The sequence below is a fragment of the Silurus aristotelis genome (genome assembly GCF_946808225.1).
Source record: "Silurus aristotelis genome assembly, chromosome: 12".
In the NCBI taxonomy this organism is placed as follows: domain Eukaryota; kingdom Metazoa; phylum Chordata; class Actinopteri; order Siluriformes; family Siluridae; genus Silurus; species Silurus aristotelis.
In genome coordinates, this window is record NC_139585.1 from 23,253,449 (window position 1) to 23,272,386 (window position 18,938).

An 18,938-nucleotide genomic window follows, 5' to 3' on the forward strand; every position below is an offset into this window, starting at 1 on the left:
AGATAACATCACCGAGCTAAAAAATGCAATACTGGCGAAAGTCTCCGAGACAAATCTGTTTGAGATTTGGAGCAAACTTTTAAGCCAACTCATGGAGGACATCAGCAGGTGAGCTTTTTCTTTCATTTCTTCCCACACCATATGATGCTTAGGTAAAAGGATTTATTTCCAATGTCATATTGATACCATCATGTAATGGTTGACTGACATAAATGTTTGCCTTCAGTGTTGCACCAGAGTTTTTTAAATCCAAACCCGTTCCTCTTAGCTTGAAACTCCCAGACCTGGAGGGTACAGCTAATCTCACAGCCCTGGACATCCAGATTAGGAAGCTGCGGGACACCTCCTTGAAGAGCATCATGACTGCAGCTGAGTACATGCTACAGGAGGGTGAAAACATTGCCGAGACTGTGAACACCATTGATGGCTGGCTGGACAAACTTAAACACCTGGCTGAGGAGGTGGATACTTTTTCAGAGCCTGTTAAACATCTGTTTTCTTTATTTTAGGTTCAATCTTTGCTTCACAAAACTCACTCTAGTGCTTTAATTACTGTATACAGTATTGCATTTGATGTTCATCTGATCATTCTTATGTTTTTTTTATGTTCTCAACAGCCCCAGAACAGCATGCCTGATGTGATTATCTGGATGTTGCGGGGAGAGAAACGGGTGGCCTACAGCCGCATTCCAGCTCATCAAGTTCTCTATTCAGTGTACAGTGAGGAGGCGTGTGGCCAGTACTGTGGAAAAACTCAAACCATTTTTCTAAAGGTATTATTGTCATATTAATAGAAAATTACTGCTAAAGTATTAACATTGAGTATTTGTGCTACTCGTGTACTATATATAATATTTAGTTCTGGAAAGCTAACTGATTTCTTCTGCAGTACCCAATGGACAAAAACAAGGGTTGTAAGCTTCCGGCTCAAATACGTGTAAATATGTGGCTGGGATTAGCTGCAGTCGAGAAAAAGTTCAATGCGTATGCTGAGGGAACTTTCACTGTCTACGCGGAACTGGTAAATCTTTTTATATGTTGTTTAAAGGGATATTTTATATTCTGAATTACTTTCACAATTTGGTGAGACTGCCTGAGAATGGATAGATCATAAAAAAGCTGTTTCTTTCTGACAGTATGAGAACCAGGCGAAATTGTTGGGCAAGTGGGGTACTTCTGGTCTGCTAAATCGCCCTAAGTTCTCTGATGTGACTGGCAAAGTGAAACTGAAGCGGGAGTATTTTCTGCCCCCTGGAGGCTGGCAGTGGGACCAAGAATGGTTTTTGGATCCAGAGAAAGGGTGCATATATTAGTTTATATGTTTAGCTTGATTTTAAAAGAAAAGTGTCTAATTTTGATTGATTAGTATCCTGACCGTTATTGTATTGTGATGTGTGATAGTTTGATGACGGAAGCTGATGCTGGACACAGTGAGTTTGTGGACGAAGTGTATGAGAATCAGACTCGTTATCCCGGAGGAGAGTGGGCAGCGGCGTCAGAACCGTACACAGACGTGGTAAGGAAATCAGGATACAATTTACAACACAGACTTAAAAATTGAACGCTGACACATTTTAGCATGTGATGCATGTATTTGACTTGGAAATGACTGTAAATGGCCTGAGAATTTTTTTTAAAGAGTTTAAAGGATGGTACCTTCTTTCAGAATGGAGAGAAGACCCATTCACCGGATGAGATAGAGTGCCCTCATGAATGGAAATGGATGGATGAGTGGACTTTTGATGACAAAAGGGCAGTGGATGAGAGAGGTTAGCTTCCTTACATTTAAAGTTGCAATAAAATGATGGAATGAGATGGAATTTTTGTACGAGTTTGTGACTGTGAATATTTGGTTAAAAGGTTGGGAATATGGCATGACGATTCCTCCTGATGATAAGCCCAAGTCATGGGTGGCAGCTGAGAAAATGTACCATTGTCACCGCCGTAGAAGGAAAATCAGGCCACGCAAAAAAGTGGCCAGTGGTACCGCAGGTCCTGAGGTATGGCCTATCAGCTATATGGAAAATACATATACACACACACATAATATATATCAGGGGTGTAACGGTACACAAAATTCACGGTTTACGGTAGGTACCTCGGTTTTTATGTCACGGTTCGGTACAATTTCTGTAGTTAGGGGAAAAAATGCAAGACAAAAATTTTTTTTATTAACGCAGTTTATTATATTAACATTTGTGAGCATCAACATTTGAAGAGTTTTTAAAAAAATGTATTAATAAAGTGTGTGCTTGAATTAATAATATGTAAAATAATATTTTTTTATATTTTTCTAAATAAAATAGAATAAATCAAATTAATGCAATGCACTTTTTATTATACTGATTAAATTGAGTAATTAATTTAATTGGCAAAAGTTCAATTGATGAAATTAAATTATAGAAACGTTCATTTACATTTATATTTATTTACATTTGTGGACCCCATTTGGTTCATTTGTGTGTGTATGCATGTGTGTGTTTTACATTTAAATATTACATTTTTTAAAGACATGTTCCGTTTAACTGTTCTTATTTCAACATAATTTAACAAATGTCTTCATTCCTTCCATCCTTCATTTATTCACTTCCTCGATATGGGGGAATCGTCAGGATTTTCTCCTTTTAAAAACATTTTTGAAACTGGACGTAAAGCGCTAAAGAAACAATAGCGCTAGCTTAGCCGTTAGCCACTAACCCGGCAGTGGCTAACGGCTAAGCTAGCAATATTGTTTTTTTACGTTTAGATTCGTTAGCGCTCTAGATTCTTTGGCGTTTTCATGCTTGCGCAAAACAAATTGTATTTCCAGCACGGAGTAAGGAGCCATAGTGACACTGTGCTAACTCTAGTTTCTTTTTTATACCACCATTGTTGTGTATGTTTTCAAGTGCAAGGCGGAGACTAAACAAACTTGTGGTCTGCCACTTAATACGTTCCTGAGGGAACTCAGATCTTAATTACCAAACTGAAAGATATATATATATATATATATATATATATATATATATATATAGATAGATATATAGATAGATAGATAGATAGATAGATAGATAGATAGATAGATAGATAGATAGATAGATAGATAGATATAGATATACAATGTATTACAGTACGCAATAATAAATGTTCTTATTCTCCTTTCTGCATTGTTAATTCCTTACTAGAAAAAAGATACAGGAGATCCAGAAGGTTGGGAGTTTACATCTCTTATTGGATGGAAGTTCCACCAACAGGAGCGCTCCTCCGATTCGTTCCGCCGCCGACGCTGGAGAAGGAAAATGGAACCTTCTGATAGCATTGGCCCGTCAGCCATCTTTAAATTAGAGGGGGCGCTGGTGAGTAAACTTAACGGTTCTTCCCTCAGCACCAATTTACAGTGTGCATGTTACTGAAATAAATAAACAAATTTAATTAATTTATATTAAATATGCCATGGCTTAAGGTTTTGTATTTGATTTACTTTACAGGGTATGGATGTGGAAAAAAAGGGGGACGAAAAAGGTTCAAAATCAGATGCCACTAACTTGTTTGGAGCCAACACACCCAATGTGTCATGTACCTTTGACAGTAAGTAAGACTCTTAATGTTGCTTTTCATGGTTTTCAAGCTTTTTTTGCATTTAAAAATGAAATTCATTTCATTGAGTGTAAACAGTAATATATTGTGTTTCTAATTATTGTCTATTATTTTTAGGAGCTTTTGAATACCATCTACGAGTCTATGTTTACCAGGCCAGAAACCTGCTCGCCTTGGACAAAGATAGTTTCTCGGGTAAGTAAACCCCTATCTGCCTTGTTGTTGTTGTTGTTTTTATATCAATTAAGTCAAACTAAGTCTTTTTTTGTAATATATCTTGATTTTTTTTTTAAATTGGTTTAATTACAGATCCATATGTGCATGTGTCTTTCTTGCACATGAGCAAGACCACAGAAATTGTCAAGTCCACCTTGAACCCAACCTGGGATCAAACTCTTATCTTCAAAAGAGTGCAAATCTACGGGGATCCTCAAATCCTTGCCCGCAACCCACCTCAAGTTGTTTTGGAGATATTTGACAGTGACCAAGTGGTTTGTTCTTATTTTTCTAACCTACATTTAAAAAGTCTAAAACACCAAGTTAATAGACAAAATATAGTTGAGGCTAGGATCAAATATTTCCAATAACAGCACACTTCAAAATATTTAATTACTTTTTTTAACCAAAGCAAGTTTGCAATAGATTATATCTAATTCAATACATTGATCAATTCCGGCTTTTAGGTTTTAACAGGACAACATCTGGAGAAGTTTAAGTATTCTTATTTAGGACACTGTAACATCATTTATACATACTTCACTATGATTATGTGTATTTCAGGGCAAAGACGAAGCACTGGGCAGAAGTAGCTGCCGGCCATTAGTGAAGCTAAACCCAGCTATGGACATATCTCCTAAGCTTCTCTGGTGTCCTGTCCTGCATAAGGAAGTGCCTGCTGGACAAATACTGGTTTCTGCAGAACTCATATTATGTAACAAGGTATATAATATGTAATATCCAGTATGTAATTTTTGGTATGAATTTATCGATGATTATGTATCAATTTCAATAACTTGTGTAATGTCTAATGTGATTTTCCTCAGGGAAATGAGAACGAACTTCCTCTTGTCCCACCAAAGAGAGGTGATATGCTATACATGGTGCCTCAGGGGGTCCGTCCTGTAGTGCAGCTCACTGCCATCGAGGTAAACTGAGTTGAAATTATATTTGAACATAGATATATGCAGTGTGAGGTCCACCTTCATACTAATAGATATATAGCAATTTTTTTGCAATATTTGTTAATTGATAAATATTAGGAAAGATGGTTACTCTTCTCTGAACTGTTTGTTACCACGTCTGGATATACAGGTAGCAAAACACTATTATGTATTTTTTTAATCACTTGTGATTTGTGTAGATTCTGGCATGGGGTTTGCGCAACATGAAGACTTACCAGTTGGCACCGGTGACCTCCCCGAGCTTAGTGGTGGAGTGTGGAGGGGAAAGGATTAAGTCTGCAGTCATCAAGAACATGAAAAAGAATCCCAATTTCCCTGGAAATATTCTTCATATGAAAGTGGTAAGATGTGTTTTTTTGCTTTTTTTTTTTTTATAAGAACAAGCCAATTTGGATGTTAATAAACTAATTAGCATGTGTTACCTGATCCTGAAGCTCTTGCCCAAAGAGGAGATGTACACACCTCCAATTGTGCTGAAAATTATTGATCATAGGCCATTTGGGAGGACCCCTGTAGTAGGCCAGTGCACCATTGACTCATTGGAAGAATATAGATGTGACCCGTATAGCACTGTGGCTGAAGTGGCTATGTCATCAAAAGGTACCTTCTTGTACATATTAATAATCTTAAAGGTACATTGTGTTTGTAAGATGTTGTATTGTAAAGAGAAAATGTCTATTGTGGGTTAAATGTTTAAAAATGTTTTTATATTTGTCTTTCCTACAGTGGCTTTAATGGCAGCAGCTCCTGAAGAGCTCCACATAAACATAGAAGAAAGGCCTCTTCTCGAAACACAGGTGGTGTATTTAGGCACAGTCTCATCACTCATCACAACCTGGATTCATTTTAGGGCACTTATGCAGTCGTGTCCATGAGCATGTTCTGACCGTCAGCATTGTGACTTTCAGTTTATGCACGGCATCTCAACAGCGTTTGACAAAATGGCTCCACCTTTACCACTCCGTGTATGTATGGTATAAATGATGCTTCAAGATGGCCGGTGTTCAACTCCTCATTAGAATCTGAAATCACTTCATAATTTTTTTCTGCTTTTTACATTTTAAAACTTTGATCATTTGGAAATTGGGACGTAATCAATCAAATCCATTCATTATCATGATTCAAATATCATGAATCACTCACTATCATAGCTGCTCAAAGCTCTGTGTGATTTAGAGCTATACAGAGTTTAAACCTGACTCACAACAAGTCTTATATATGTTATATGTTATGTTATATATAAAGATATATTTTGATTTATTTTTTATTTTTGCCTAATTTCATGTTTAACATTATCTTCTTTTTCTGTTCTGGGGATCAAACCTGACAGCAAGAGAAGGTGATTTTGAAATATATATTCTATAGTATATTTAGAATAATACTCAGCATTCCAAGCTTGTTGGTGCTTATTGAATATTTTTTGCTTTACGTTGCATTATAGGAGAAAGAGATCATTGATTGGTGGAGTAAGTTTTATGCTTCGATTGGAGAACATGAGAAATGTGGCCCATACCTTCAGAAAGGATATGACACCCTGAAGGTAAGGCTGATCTCTAAGTCAGAGTACATAAAACATCTTTGTCTGGAATAAATATTAGCTAAATAAACAGTACTATGTACTGAGAGGTAAGTATACTTCAAGGCTCTTCTCTGTTCTGGCACCGAGGTAGTGGAATGAACTTCCCTTAGATGTTCGTGCAACAGAGTCCCTGGCTATCTTCAAGCTACAGTTAAAGACCAACCTCTTCCTGAAACACTTAAATTAGCACTTTCCAAGTTTGCTTTGTAGAATTCAAGAGATATATTCATATTAAGTTTGTAATCTGGCGTACCAGTGTAGATTTATTCATTACTAGAGACTCAAAGCACTTATGTACATAAGGGCGTGTGCTAAATGCCGCAAATGTAAATGTAAATGAAATTTTCCAAGATGGCATGGCTCAAGATGAGCAGATGCGGGTAGTCCCTGAGTCACGGTGGTTCGAAAAAAATGTGAATTAATGCAGAAAACGTAGCAGTATGTATATGGTACGACATAGGTGTTATTGGTGTTTTCAAGCCCAATTCTAGCTCTTGTCTCTCTCCGTTTTTATTGGTGTCACTGGACACTGAAACAGAGCGAGTCCAGCTACAACTTCCACTCATAAAGCGGTGATGTTCACTTTCCCACTGCCACATACATACTGTAAAGTTTATACATTGTGGTAGTGTCAATTGTTCTGTTTTGCTAAATTATCTACTGTAATTTGTGAAATTATTAACAAATCCCAATAAAATACCCCATACGTTCACCAATCTTTAAGACTCCTGGGTAGACTAGGCCATAACTCAACTTACCATGTTGTCAAGTTACAATTGGGTCATCATAACACGTCTTAACCGTAAGTCGAAGACTTCCTGTATTTACTTTGTTTGGTGTGACTGTGACTGAATTGTGCACATTGTTACAGGTGTACAACTGTGAGCTTGAAAATATCGCTGATTATAAGGGTTTGACTGATTTCTGTAACACCTTCAAACTCTTCCGGGGAAAGAGCGACACCGGTGAGGACGACCCCTCTGTAGTTGGGGAGTTTAAGGTAAAAAAAACGTGCAGTATAATAAGATATACCTTTATTCGTCCCAAAGTGGGGGCATTTCTGTGGTTATAAAAGATGAGCTGAGAGTAATAGACTGAATTCTAATAGCAAGAATCATTTACTTTTTTATTAATGTATTTTTGACCTACCGTTTTTTCAGGGAGCGTTCAAACTCTACCCGCTCTCAGATGACCCGGCCATCCCCTCACCTCCACAGCAGTTTAGAGAGCTTCCTGACAGCGGTCCTCAGGAGTGCATTGTCAGGATCTACGTGGTCAGAGCGGTTGATCTGCAACCCAAGGACAACAACGGTTTAGTAAGTGTCATATAAGAGGCACTGATGCAGGCGCAGGTTTTAATCCTCTTAATATTTATTATAATAAACACAATGGCACTTAACGTCAAACAGACTCAGAGTCACAATCAGGCAATGTTTTAAGCAATCAACAAACAGGGTATCACGAGAATCGAGTAGCGAAACAATATAGTTTTTCATCCGTTTCTGTACAATTCACTTTTTTAAATGTTGCTGAAACCTTTGTCTATGTAGTGCGATCCATACATTAAGATCACTTTGGGAAAGAAGACCATTGATGACCGAGACAATTACATACCGAATACCACGAGTCCAATGTTTGGAAGGTAGCATGGTTTTTTACGTGTTTACAGATTGCTGTCATTCGTGTGTTAGTTCTCGATTTCATTAAAGTTAACCGCATTTCCATTTTCTCAACAACAGAATGTTTGAGATGTCATGCTTCCTCCCTCAAGACAAAGACCTGAAGATCTCTGTTTATGACTTTGATCTGCTTACTCGTGATGAGAAAGTTGGAGAGACGGTGATTGACCTGGAGAACCGGTTTCTTTCTCGTTTCGGGTCCTACTGTGGCTTGCCACAGACTTATTGCATGTGAGAAACCATATACACAAACCTTTAATTTGTCAATTGTTTCTAAGCGATATAACTCAATGTAGTCAAACTTCATTATGGATTTGTCGGTCCATTTTATAACGCACTCTGTCGCATGTGTTACTGTACATCAATTAACCTTTAACGCTTTAAACCGATTCCTTTCAGAAGATATTCCCAAACTTTTTACAATGCTCTTGTGAACACCGAATTTATTTGCAACAACACGGTGTTCCGCACAGCTTCCGCTTTTCTTCTGGAGCCAATCAAATGTGTGAATGACCGGCGACTCATGCAAAAGTTTCGTTTCTATTCCAGGTCAATAAATTCCAGTAACACAAACCGCTCACATCAGTCCTTTCTACGGACCTTCATCCACATCCTTTTGTTTTTTTAGAGGAGGGAGGGGTAGAACTGAGATGCACAGCCACCAGCTCAGCTTCCTGCCCCCATATTTTGCACATTCCTTCCAGCTGTAGTTTACAAATGCACGGTGTTTCTTGATTAAGGGCAACACTTAAAAAAATAACACGCATAATTGATAATAAACTCCATGCTGACGGTAATTAAAGGTGGCACATGTAAACACCATATCGACTTAGATAACGTCTCATGTAAACAGTCCACCGAATCTTTCAATCAGAATGATTATAATCGGAATGACAAAATAGTGTACATGTAAACATGGCTATTAAGTCCACATTTGCTGTTATAATAACCTTTACTCTACTGGGAAGATGTACTAGATTTGGAAGTGTGTTGGTAGAGAGTTGTGCTCATTCAGGCACAAGGATAGTAAAAGTTTAGTAAAGTCTGGTACTGATTTACAGTAGGGTGACGAGGCCTGGGTTGCATTTCATCACTTATGTCCATTTTTAATTAATATTTTTAATATATTTTGTGTAACATTACTTTGTTATATATCATTATACTGTGCCACTGTTGGTTCTTAATCAAAGTGCTGGCGGTCAGTCAGAAAAACAATTGATTCATTGACTCGATTGCACTGAAAACTTTAAAGACATGGAGTTGCTTTTGTTCACTTATTGATTTATAGATATTGCCATGGCTACACCAAAACTTTGTTCATGTTTTGATATCTAAGTTGGGTTTTCTTTTGGTTTTATTAAACTCCAGAAAAAAACCCTTTTGCATCCACCTCCTCTAGCTGATCGTGACAGATTTATAATTTGATTGGTCAGAAATAAACAAATCATTGATTGCAAAAAAAAAAAGTGCATCCGAACCCGTTAGAAATGAATGGAATACTATGACTTTACATTTGAAAACAATGGAGAACATAAGCACTTCATAAAATTCTTATCCCATGTCAGTAACATTTTATTGCAATTCCATAATTACATCAATCGATCGGTATGCGATTTTTTTATCTATTTGAAATTAATGAATTGGATATCAAAATAATCTCTGACCTACGTTATATGTTATTCCTATGAGAACAGATCCGGGACGAATCAATGGCGAGATCAGCTGAAGCCATCGCAGATTCTTCAGAACCATGCACGTATGAAGGGAGTCTCTCCTCCTCGATCTGAGGACAACGGAAACACCTTAAGTTTCAACGGCCAAGAATATCTGCTCTCTGACTTTGGTGACTTTTTTAATTATTATGACCTATTGTGCCTTCTAAAGGAATACATTCTCCAGATGAGTTGAATTCATATTGATCAGCTGTGTATATCTGTAGAGGCTAACAAAGAGATTCACCATCATTTGGGCCCACCGAGTGAGCGGATCGCTCTGCACGTACTCAGGACCCAAGGTTTCGTTCAAGAGCATGTGGAAACCAGAACGCTTTACAGCACCTTTCAGCCAACACTGTCTCAGGTTTATAATGCATACGTTTTCGTAATGCGCCGAACTTAGTTCTTAGTTAAAAATCTGTTTATTAATAGACTTTTTTGATTATGTAGTGTGTATGTGCCATTAGGTCAGTGTAAATGTGCGCTTACTATATAAATTATAACATATTAGATATAAACAAACACATTAATATACACGTGATTTGAATTACAATTCCTAACCAATGGGATTTAGGAATTCAATACTTATAGTTGTATAAACGGATATAAAAACCAAGTTTGTATTTGTATCTGTTTTAGGGAAGTCTTCAAATGTGGGTTGATGTTTTCCCCAAAAGCCTTGGACTTCCTGGACCACCATTTGACATTACTCCACGCAAAGCTAAAAAGTAAAGGTTACTCTCAGTTACTTTTAATGCCACTACATTTTGGCGCTCATATGTCTAGTCATCGGTTTATTATTTTCTACCAGGCACATTTTGCGTGTCATCGTTTGGAACACCACCAACGTCATTTTGGATGAAACCAGCATCACTGGGGAGAAGATGAGTGACATCTATGTAAAAGGGTACATGCAAGAATTTTATCTTCACTTCATCCACCATTCCACATTTAGTCCTTATTTGCTATCATAACAACCTTCACTCTTCTGGGAAGATGTTCCACTCGATTTTGGATTGTGCTTGTAGAGAGATTTGTTCATTCAGCTACAAGGATGATTGTAAAGTCAGAGACTGATGTAGGGTGAGGACGTCTGTGCTACAGTCATCATTTCAATTCATCCCAAAGATTATAGGATTAGGCTTTTATTGTTATTTCACCCATATATAGCTGACGCAGTACACGGTAAAATGAAACAACGTTCCTTCTGAACCCTGGTGATACATAAAACAACATAGAGCTACATCACAGAAAACACAGGGCTAAAAAGTGCAAAGACAACACAAGACAGTGCAAGACAATACAGGACAGTGCCAGACAACACAAGAGAGTGTAAGACAAATACACAAAACACAAAATAGCGCCACCAGTAAACTGTATATTGCACAGTGCGGTGTGTAAAAGAGTAAAGTGAATATTGTAATAGTAAGAGCTCTATAGAAGGATGCTCAAGATCTTCCACTCCAACTCATGTAAAGCTTATCTTAATGGAGCTGGATTTGTGCAGGGGTTTTGTCGTGCTGGAACACGATTGGGTCTCGTAGTTTAAGTGAAGGGACAATCGTGTGCCTCCAACATTGTGGTAGCAATTTGGGGAAGAAGCACATAGTGTATAGCTGAAAAGACCAGGCATATACTATACTTTTGTCCATAGAGTGTAGAGCCATAATCAGTGCTTTTTCTTTCATTCAGCATTTTAATTTTTTTGGCTTTGTGTAACATTCACAGGTGGATGGCAGGAAAGGAAGAGGACAAGCAAAAAACTGATGTCCATTACCGATCTCTTGACGGGGATGGAAATTTCAACTGGAGATATGTCTTTGAGTTTGATTACCTGCCTGCTGAGCAACTGTGCCTGGTTTCCAAAAAGGTAATGCATCAACAAGTTATAAATGTAATATAATTAAAGTGTATAAACTGAATTATTTATACTCTCTAATTATAGCGTCATTTTAATGTATATTATCAAAGTTCTGGTTAGCTAAACATAGAATATGGCTAATGTGTAACTCAAAATCATCGTGACATGCTCCTGCAATTCTGCATGTGTTGGTGCTGAGGTTCCAGACTTGGTGTAGAACAAGTACTGAGAAATTCCACTCAAATAAATGTATAGATAATGTGTAAACATCATACTCAATTCAAAATCAAAGTATGTACATAAATGACTGAAATTAAATCTAAAACTAAACTAGTCCCAAAGTCCCAAAAGTAAGTTTTTGTAATAAAAAAAAAAAATGCTAATTTATAGGTTGATAATACGGCTTTATTTACTATTATTTTTTATGTAAGTTTGCTGCTCATACGCATGACCCAATAATGAATCAATAATGTATCATCATGAAGTATATCTAATAGCCCATGTAAAATATTAGCAATATTAGCTATAATGTTAGCTAAGATTTGACTTTCTGCATAGCTAATTACATTAGCTACTGGAACTGATACCATTGTAACCGGACATTAGCGAAGAAAACTACATTGGTTTAATTAGTTATCGAATTGTTTCTCAACAAGCTTTTTCTAGAAAGATAAAATAGATGACAAGATTTATAAAATATTGAAATAAAAAATTGATTTTAAGGGCAAGAAGAACTGATACTTATCAAATAGCTACACCTACACCGCCAACCCCATTGTATAGCATGATAACATCACTACGGATTACAAATAGGCACGATTCCTGCTAGTTTTGATATCATTGTTGAACTTTGTTGAACTTGATTGAATGATAAACGTAGCTCATTCTAATGGTGCGTAATAAAAAGTCAAGGCCTGGATGAGAATAGCCCTGGCTGAAAAAGAACTCTGTCTAAAATGTAATAAAGTAAAAGTATAAGTATTGAGTTTTAGTATCACTCGGGTAAAATACGAATTCACTAAAATAATACTTAAGTATAATAACCAAGTATTCTCCAGCCCATTCACTATTCAATGATAAAATACTTGCAAACTTGCAAAAGCTTCTTTTGGAAGTTGTATGTTTTCATCTATTAAAAAAAAAAAATTTTAGAAGGTGTTTTTCTTTTGAACAGGAACATTTCTGGAGCCTTGACAAAACAGAATTCCGAATCCCCCCTCAGCTGATAGTCCAAATATGGGACAATGATAAATTCTCCCTGGATGACTACCTTGGTAAGATTTCTTGCCTCTTGTGTTTATGAGACAGCTAAACTTCTCCTGCTCGTGTAATAGAGGGTTCTCATTTGTTATGTTTCCCAGGCACCGTTGAACTGAATCTGCACAATCTCATCTCGCCTGCTAAAACACCTGAGAAATGCAGCCTGCATATGCTGGATAATGTGACTAAAACAGCTCAGAAATATGACCAGTCCAAATCTCTGTTTGCCCAGAAGTCTGTCAGAGGATGGTGGCCCTGTTATATTGAAAAGAATGGAAATAAGGAGCTTGGTGTATGTATACAATGGCTAACGCAATGTCAATTCATTAGATTGATTTTAATGAGATAAAACTACTTTTGACATGAAACTACTTTTTAGGGGAAAGTAGAGATGACACTGGAGATAGTCAATGAGAAGGAGGCAGATGAGAGGCCAGCGGGAAAAGGCAGAGATGAACCCAACATGAATCCAAAGCTCAACTTACCCAAGTAATCACAAGCAGCCATGACAGCATACCTAAAATTTTAAAGAATGCTCACCTTTGTTATCATATCGTTTCTTGTGTTCATTTAGCCGACCGGAAACCTCCTTCTTTTGGTTTACGAACCCATGCAAGACCTTGAAGTTCATTGTATGGAGAAGATTCAAGTGGCTGTTTATTGGTTTGATTATATTGATATTAGTGCTGCTATTCCTTGGAATCCTTCTTTATTCATTACCGGTAAGGACAAGAATATCGAGTATAGCGATTAATGAGCTGGTAGTGTTTCCCGAATCATACAGTGCTACAGAATATTATAGTAATTTTATATAGTAGTTTTTCCCTTCGTATGTCATTAACTAACTATTTGTTTTTTGCTCTTGCAGAACTACATCTCAATGAAAATTGTGCAACCAATTAAATGAGAAGGACATCTGCCTTGGAGAGGCAGGAGCAACAGAACACATTTTTTTTGTGTCTTTTTGAAGAAGCTATGCTAAAATACAAAGTTTTTATTTACTGCAGGTTAATTTATAGGATTTTATATTTTTCATCTAATTTCCCCAGTGGAATAGACATGCATGTTACACTATCCTGTTCAATGCAATGAGCTTTTTTAATAGGAATTTTTAAAAAAATGTCATATTTGGTACCATTTATTCAGCATATCACATGCCTTATTCTATTGATTACAAACATTTAAAAACAGTCACTATAGTGTAAAATAAATAATAAAGAAAAATTTTGGAACTAAAGGTGTGTTCCTAGTTAGTTAGTTCTTAGTTGACTATGAAATTTGATATGCCAAGACACCATAGTTTTTTTTTTTTTTTCATGAACAGTCATTTTTTTAACATGCTTTTAACATTTGTACTTTTTTTTGTGGTAATAAAAATCAATGTTCTCATCAGAAAAAAAAAATAACCCTTATTGTGTCCATGCACGAACAACACGTTATCTATAATACCAATTTCATTTCAATATCATTACATTTATTGTAATATTTCTTTGTATAAAAAATCTAACTATCCAACTGCAAAAACATGGAAACACAATGAGTTATTACAATTATGTATTTGTTTTATTTATTTATTTGTTTATTTTTAAAACTCATCATTTTTAAGGAGTTTTTATGGGGACCAGAATGAGTCATATATTAAAACTAATATTGAAAAGTGTATATGTTTATAAAGACAAAATAAAGATTTAAAGTCAGGCAATAGTACAACATAACATTTTTGGTTGTATTAAATATGCAAATGAACGCATATGGGCGGGGACTAGACACAGTATCATTTGCATAAATACAATAGATTTTTTAAAAGAGGGTGAAAATAAATACGTGTAATATATTTAGACATTAATACATGTAATGAATCAATTATTTAATAAAACTATTTTAAAAAAATTTATTATTACATATATTTAATTATTTAATCATTACATTTATTTCTAATGACGTTCAATTCGGTTTACGTACCAGATTGACGCACCTGATGACGTCACGATTGAAAGGCGGGAGGCGGGGAGATAAAGTGGAGGAGCAACAGCTCAGCAGTTTTGTGTCAATTGCTACATAAACTCCTGGAATAGTGTCCCAGTATAATCTAATTATTTATTTCTAAAAGTTTTTTAAGTAAGTTAAAAATTTTAGTGCCGTTTTTAGGGAAAACCAGTGAAGGTAAGTGTGTGTGTGTGTGTGTGTGTGTGTGTGTGTGTGTGTGTGTGTGTGTGTGTGTGTTTCAGGAGAAAAACTGACTAGCAAAACAAAAAACAACAAACTAGCAACCGTTTAAAATGAATGGAGAAGTGAAATAAAAACTAGCATCCTGGTTTAGAGATAGTACCATGATTTTAATAGTAAAATATACAAATATTATGTTAAAAGCACTTTGTATCACTGCTGTGAGTCAAACTGACCTACTTCTGACCTTCCTATCTCCTTTTTTTATTCATTTATTTTGCATATTTATCACTTAAAAGCAAGCAAAAGTGTAATATTATGCAAAGATAACCTAAATACTAAATGATGATTTCAGTTATTTGAAAGGAATTATAAAGATACTGCTGAGAAATAAAGTAATTGATATGAATCAGTCTGGAAAGGGTTATAAGGCCATTTCTAAGGTTTCGGGACTCCAGCAAACTGAGAAACTCATGACTCACAAATGCTCGAAACGCCTCCAACATGGCTGAATTAATCCTTGCGTAAAGAAAAGAAGGCCATAAAAATCTTCCACAGTGATGTGAAAAGTGTCCCTGTCGGCGGTTGGTGCTGCCACGGGGTTACGACCAGGGGCAATTACTTTTTCCCCCATAGTGCCAGACTTTTTTTTTTTTTTCCCCCTTAATAAATGAAATCGTCATTTGAAAACATCATTTTGTATTTAATCGTGTTACTCCTTGTATAATAGTACAATTTTCACCATGATCTGAATCGTTGAAGTGTGACAAATATACGAAAAAAAAAGAAATCAGGATGGGGCAAATATTTTTTCACAGAGTATGGATACTGTTCAACTTGTTTATATCAACCAGCAATAAAAAGGACAAAATGTAGAAAGGGGATAAAAAAAAAAGACAAACCGAAAAGCAAGGATTCATGATATTATTCAAAACGGTGGCACTGATAATGTAAAAACAAACAAAAACAATCAGGAATTTGTTGAACATTTTACCTAAAAATTCATGTGTTGATTTTCTGGGTCTCTAAATACAATCTAGTAGCTAAATCCAGGTGGATTTTAAAGCTTTTTGTATAGAGATGTTTATGAGGAGTCTCCAGTGCTCAGTATGCTTTTGTTTCATTTCCAAAATCTAGTGGAATGCTTTCCCAGAAGAGTGGAGTTGATTTAGACTGAGATATTATATGGGTGTGCTGGATAGGTGTCCACATACTTTTGGAGAGATCTAAAACATTAAATGCTGTGTTGTTCTAGGTAAATGATTGACTTCTGCTTCACATGTCTTTTGATTCCTCTATTAACAAGCTCAGTCTTGTTCTAATCCGAACAAATGCCTAGAGGTAGAACATTTCAGACGTTTGTGGAGTCAAGCCAACAGCACCAGCAGGAGGATAATTAGACATGAAGAAGTGAGTCTGGGGCTCAGTTCATTTCAGCCCAGACTGTAAATTTGTGCAGCCTGTGAGTGTGTGTGTGTGTAACTTCGCTTGTTCCTCTTGCCTGGTTTTTCTTCAGTGTGCTTCACTGCACTACAGCCGTGATTAAAAGTGGTGCACCTTTTTACCATCATCTCTTTCCCCCACAATGCATTTAGAGAAGCAATCAAATGTGAACATACAAATTGCAAACTACAGAAACCAACAATCATTTATTCAGTTTTTTAGTTTTGCGTGGGGTTTTTTTTTTGGTTGTTTTATATATTTGCTATTTGAAGGAAACAGCATGAACACATTAGCATGTGTGTGTGTGTGTGTGTGTGTGTGTGTGTGTGTGTGTGTGTGTGTGTGTGTGTGTGTGCGTGCGAGCAGAGTACGGGAATCCTAACAGGCCATGTATTATCTTTCTTTGTCGTTCTTCTTGTTATCGCAACTTAATTTCCTCATGATCACTTTCATTTTAATTAATTCCCCTTTAATCACTTAACTTTAATTTTCTGTGTATTCATCATAAGAGCATGTTCTAGAGGCAGTATCATGGATAATAACCATAAAGGTTTTTTTTATAAGCAGGCGTGTGGACACAAACCATTATGGTTATTATCCATAATGATTATCCAGCTCTTACGCCGGATACACAGAAGAATTAAGTACCGATCACAAGGAAACCATGTTTATGCCAAGATCATTAGAAAACAAGTAAGAGATATATTATAATGCATGACCTTTTCCTGGCAGCAATTATTTTTCTTTAGTGATGGTGTAGATTTTATGCAAGTTTTACTATGGAGATGATTGACAAACTAATAAGATGAGCAAACATGACATGTATAGAGATGGCCGGTCTTTCTTTAAACCTGATTTTCTATTTTTATTATCAGCATATTTGTGAGCCCTTGATGGGGTGTAGTCTAAGACCATTCCTTTTCAGTGTCTGTTGTGCTGAAGGAAACCAGTGGTCTTTCTGAAAATCTCAAATATCGAGTTGTTGAATATTGATATATGACTCGTGTTTTTAACTATTCTCAGAATATTCTCCCCGAATTGCCAATTCCCACCCACCAGCCAGCTCTCCCCACTACCCAACAGCTACCATCCGAGGAACGTAAATAAAAACGTGTCACACATTGCACTGTTCGCTCCTAGACGTCAAAAAACCAGCCAAATGCATCTTTTCAAACTGCTGCTCTTGCTGCATCACAGGGACGTGTAACACACAGTAAGGAAAGCACCTGGCAGACACCTCTGATACCTACTGTCTACGATACCATACTGTCCGAGGAGAGAGGACGTCAGTGCCAACCATCATAGCCATTTTTTTTCTTTTCTTTTTTTTTTTTTTAATAAATATATTGTAAAGTATATTGTTGGCTGCCATGTTGTAATTTCAGGTTTACATCATAGAATTTGGAAAGTTGGAATTCTGACTTGGTATGTTATTATCCATAGCATGTTCAAGTTGAATGTATTTTTAGGGGATTTAAATTTATATTTTATATTTTTTATTTTTTTAACCAGTGTTTCTGAAAGAGATCAGGTAACCTGGACATGCACCATATGACCAAAAGTTTGGGGGAAACCTAACCATTTTTTTATGTATTTTTTTTTTTGTTTGTTTGTTTTTGTTTTGTACATAAAAGCTGTTTTAATAACCTCCACTCTTCTGAGAAGGCTTTGGAGCATGGCTGTAGGGACTCAAGTTCATTCAGTACATTACAAGGGCAGTACATTCGGTGTTGCAGTTTGTGTAGAGGTGAAGGGATTTGCCCAGGAGCTTCAGGTTCCCCCAGGAATGGTTGGGTGTCCACATACTTTTGGCCTAGGAGAAGCTATGGAGTGCATGGATTGTCCAAAAATGTGTATTAAATATACACTACTATATAGTGTGTGCGTTTGGCTCAGTAATATTACACACTGCGCTGTGAAATGTGATCTGCGGGTTATTCTGGTGTGTGTGTGTGTGTGTGTGTGTGTGTGTGTCTATTTAAGAGCTCGCTCCTCCTCCTCCTGCTTTCCTACTCTCCTCCCTTCTTCTCCTCCTCCTTTCTCCACTCCACCACAGAGGCCATATTGGTGTTGTGTTAGGATTGAGGCGCGAACCGAGCTGAATTCCCCCTGCACAGGGTTTCAGCTACAGGGTTTGTTGGCTTTATTCACGCCCACTACGACACACCTAACCGTCGTATGTGTGTGTGAGAGTGTGTGTGTGAGTCGCAGAATAGAGCAGGTGGCTTCGAGGTGTGTGAACCGACACAAGGACGCGTCTTGGATTATTTTACCTTCCCCTCCGCTAATACATCATTTCTTTTTTTTTTTTTCTTTTTTTTCTTTTTTGAACATTACATAATTGGCACCGCAGTGAGTCACGCTGTTCTACAAAGGTATGTTGTAAAACCCACACACTGCTGCACATGATCCCATTTGCTTCATGTAGCTCCTTGTTCTGCTTAGATCTTTATTGATCTGGAAAGACTTCATAGTGTG

At 36.7% G+C, this 18,938-nt stretch overlaps 2 protein-coding genes across 18 annotated transcripts in view; both read left to right on the plus strand.

Moving 5' to 3' along the window:
• myof (myoferlin) overlaps positions 1-14,254 on the plus strand; it is a 35,385-nt gene extending 21,131 nt beyond the window's left edge. For 4 of the 6 annotated variants that reach the window (XM_083556879.1, XM_083556878.1, XM_083556881.1 and 1 more), the window contains 32 exons: positions 1-108; positions 269-461; positions 618-773; positions 890-1,021; positions 1,137-1,300; positions 1,402-1,516; positions 1,667-1,769; positions 1,861-2,000; positions 3,165-3,335; positions 3,468-3,567; positions 3,694-3,771; positions 3,886-4,067; positions 4,357-4,515; positions 4,620-4,721; positions 4,937-5,098; positions 5,192-5,357; positions 5,484-5,557; positions 6,199-6,297; positions 7,208-7,336; positions 7,497-7,652; positions 7,887-7,978; positions 8,076-8,246; positions 9,710-9,858; positions 9,955-10,094; positions 10,370-10,458; positions 10,542-10,637; positions 11,459-11,600; positions 12,766-12,865; positions 12,953-13,143; positions 13,231-13,340; positions 13,426-13,573; positions 13,720-14,254. The exon at positions 1-108 is cut by the window's left edge and continues 2 nt beyond it. In XM_083556879.1, the coding sequence (XP_083413005.1) occupies positions 1-108; positions 269-461; positions 618-773; positions 890-1,021; positions 1,137-1,300; positions 1,402-1,516; positions 1,667-1,769; positions 1,861-2,000; positions 3,165-3,335; positions 3,468-3,567; positions 3,694-3,771; positions 3,886-4,067; positions 4,357-4,515; positions 4,620-4,721; positions 4,937-5,098; positions 5,192-5,357; positions 5,484-5,557; positions 6,199-6,297; positions 7,208-7,336; positions 7,497-7,652; positions 7,887-7,978; positions 8,076-8,246; positions 9,710-9,858; positions 9,955-10,094; positions 10,370-10,458; positions 10,542-10,637; positions 11,459-11,600; positions 12,766-12,865; positions 12,953-13,143; positions 13,231-13,340; positions 13,426-13,573; positions 13,720-13,758 (4,156 nt within the window). In that variant the 3' untranslated portion in view covers positions 13,759-14,254. Of the gene's footprint in view, positions 109-268; positions 462-617; positions 774-889; positions 1,022-1,136; positions 1,301-1,401; positions 1,517-1,666; positions 1,770-1,860; positions 2,001-3,164; positions 3,336-3,467; positions 3,568-3,693; positions 3,772-3,885; positions 4,068-4,356; positions 4,516-4,619; positions 4,722-4,936; positions 5,099-5,191; positions 5,358-5,483; positions 5,558-5,665; positions 5,732-6,087; positions 6,097-6,198; positions 6,298-7,207; positions 7,337-7,496; positions 7,653-7,886; positions 7,979-8,075; positions 8,247-9,709; positions 9,859-9,954; positions 10,095-10,369; positions 10,459-10,541; positions 10,638-11,458; positions 11,601-12,765; positions 12,866-12,952; positions 13,144-13,230; positions 13,341-13,425; positions 13,574-13,719 lie in introns of all 6 variants that reach the window. The other 2 variants (XM_083556877.1, XM_083556876.1) reach the window with 2 other exon arrangements.
• A 607-nt stretch (positions 14,255-14,861) lies between these two features.
• Positions 14,862-18,938, plus strand: part of sun1a (Sad1 and UNC84 domain containing 1a) — a 30,005-nt gene continuing 25,928 nt past the window's right edge. For 10 of the 12 annotated variants that reach the window (XM_083556929.1, XM_083556937.1, XM_083556943.1 and 7 more), the window contains exon 1: positions 18,491-18,835. The gene's annotated coding sequence lies outside the window, so the exon portion shown is untranslated. Of the gene's footprint in view, positions 15,029-18,489; positions 18,836-18,938 lie in introns of those variants that run through there. The other 2 variants (XM_083556936.1, XM_083556939.1) reach the window with 2 other exon arrangements.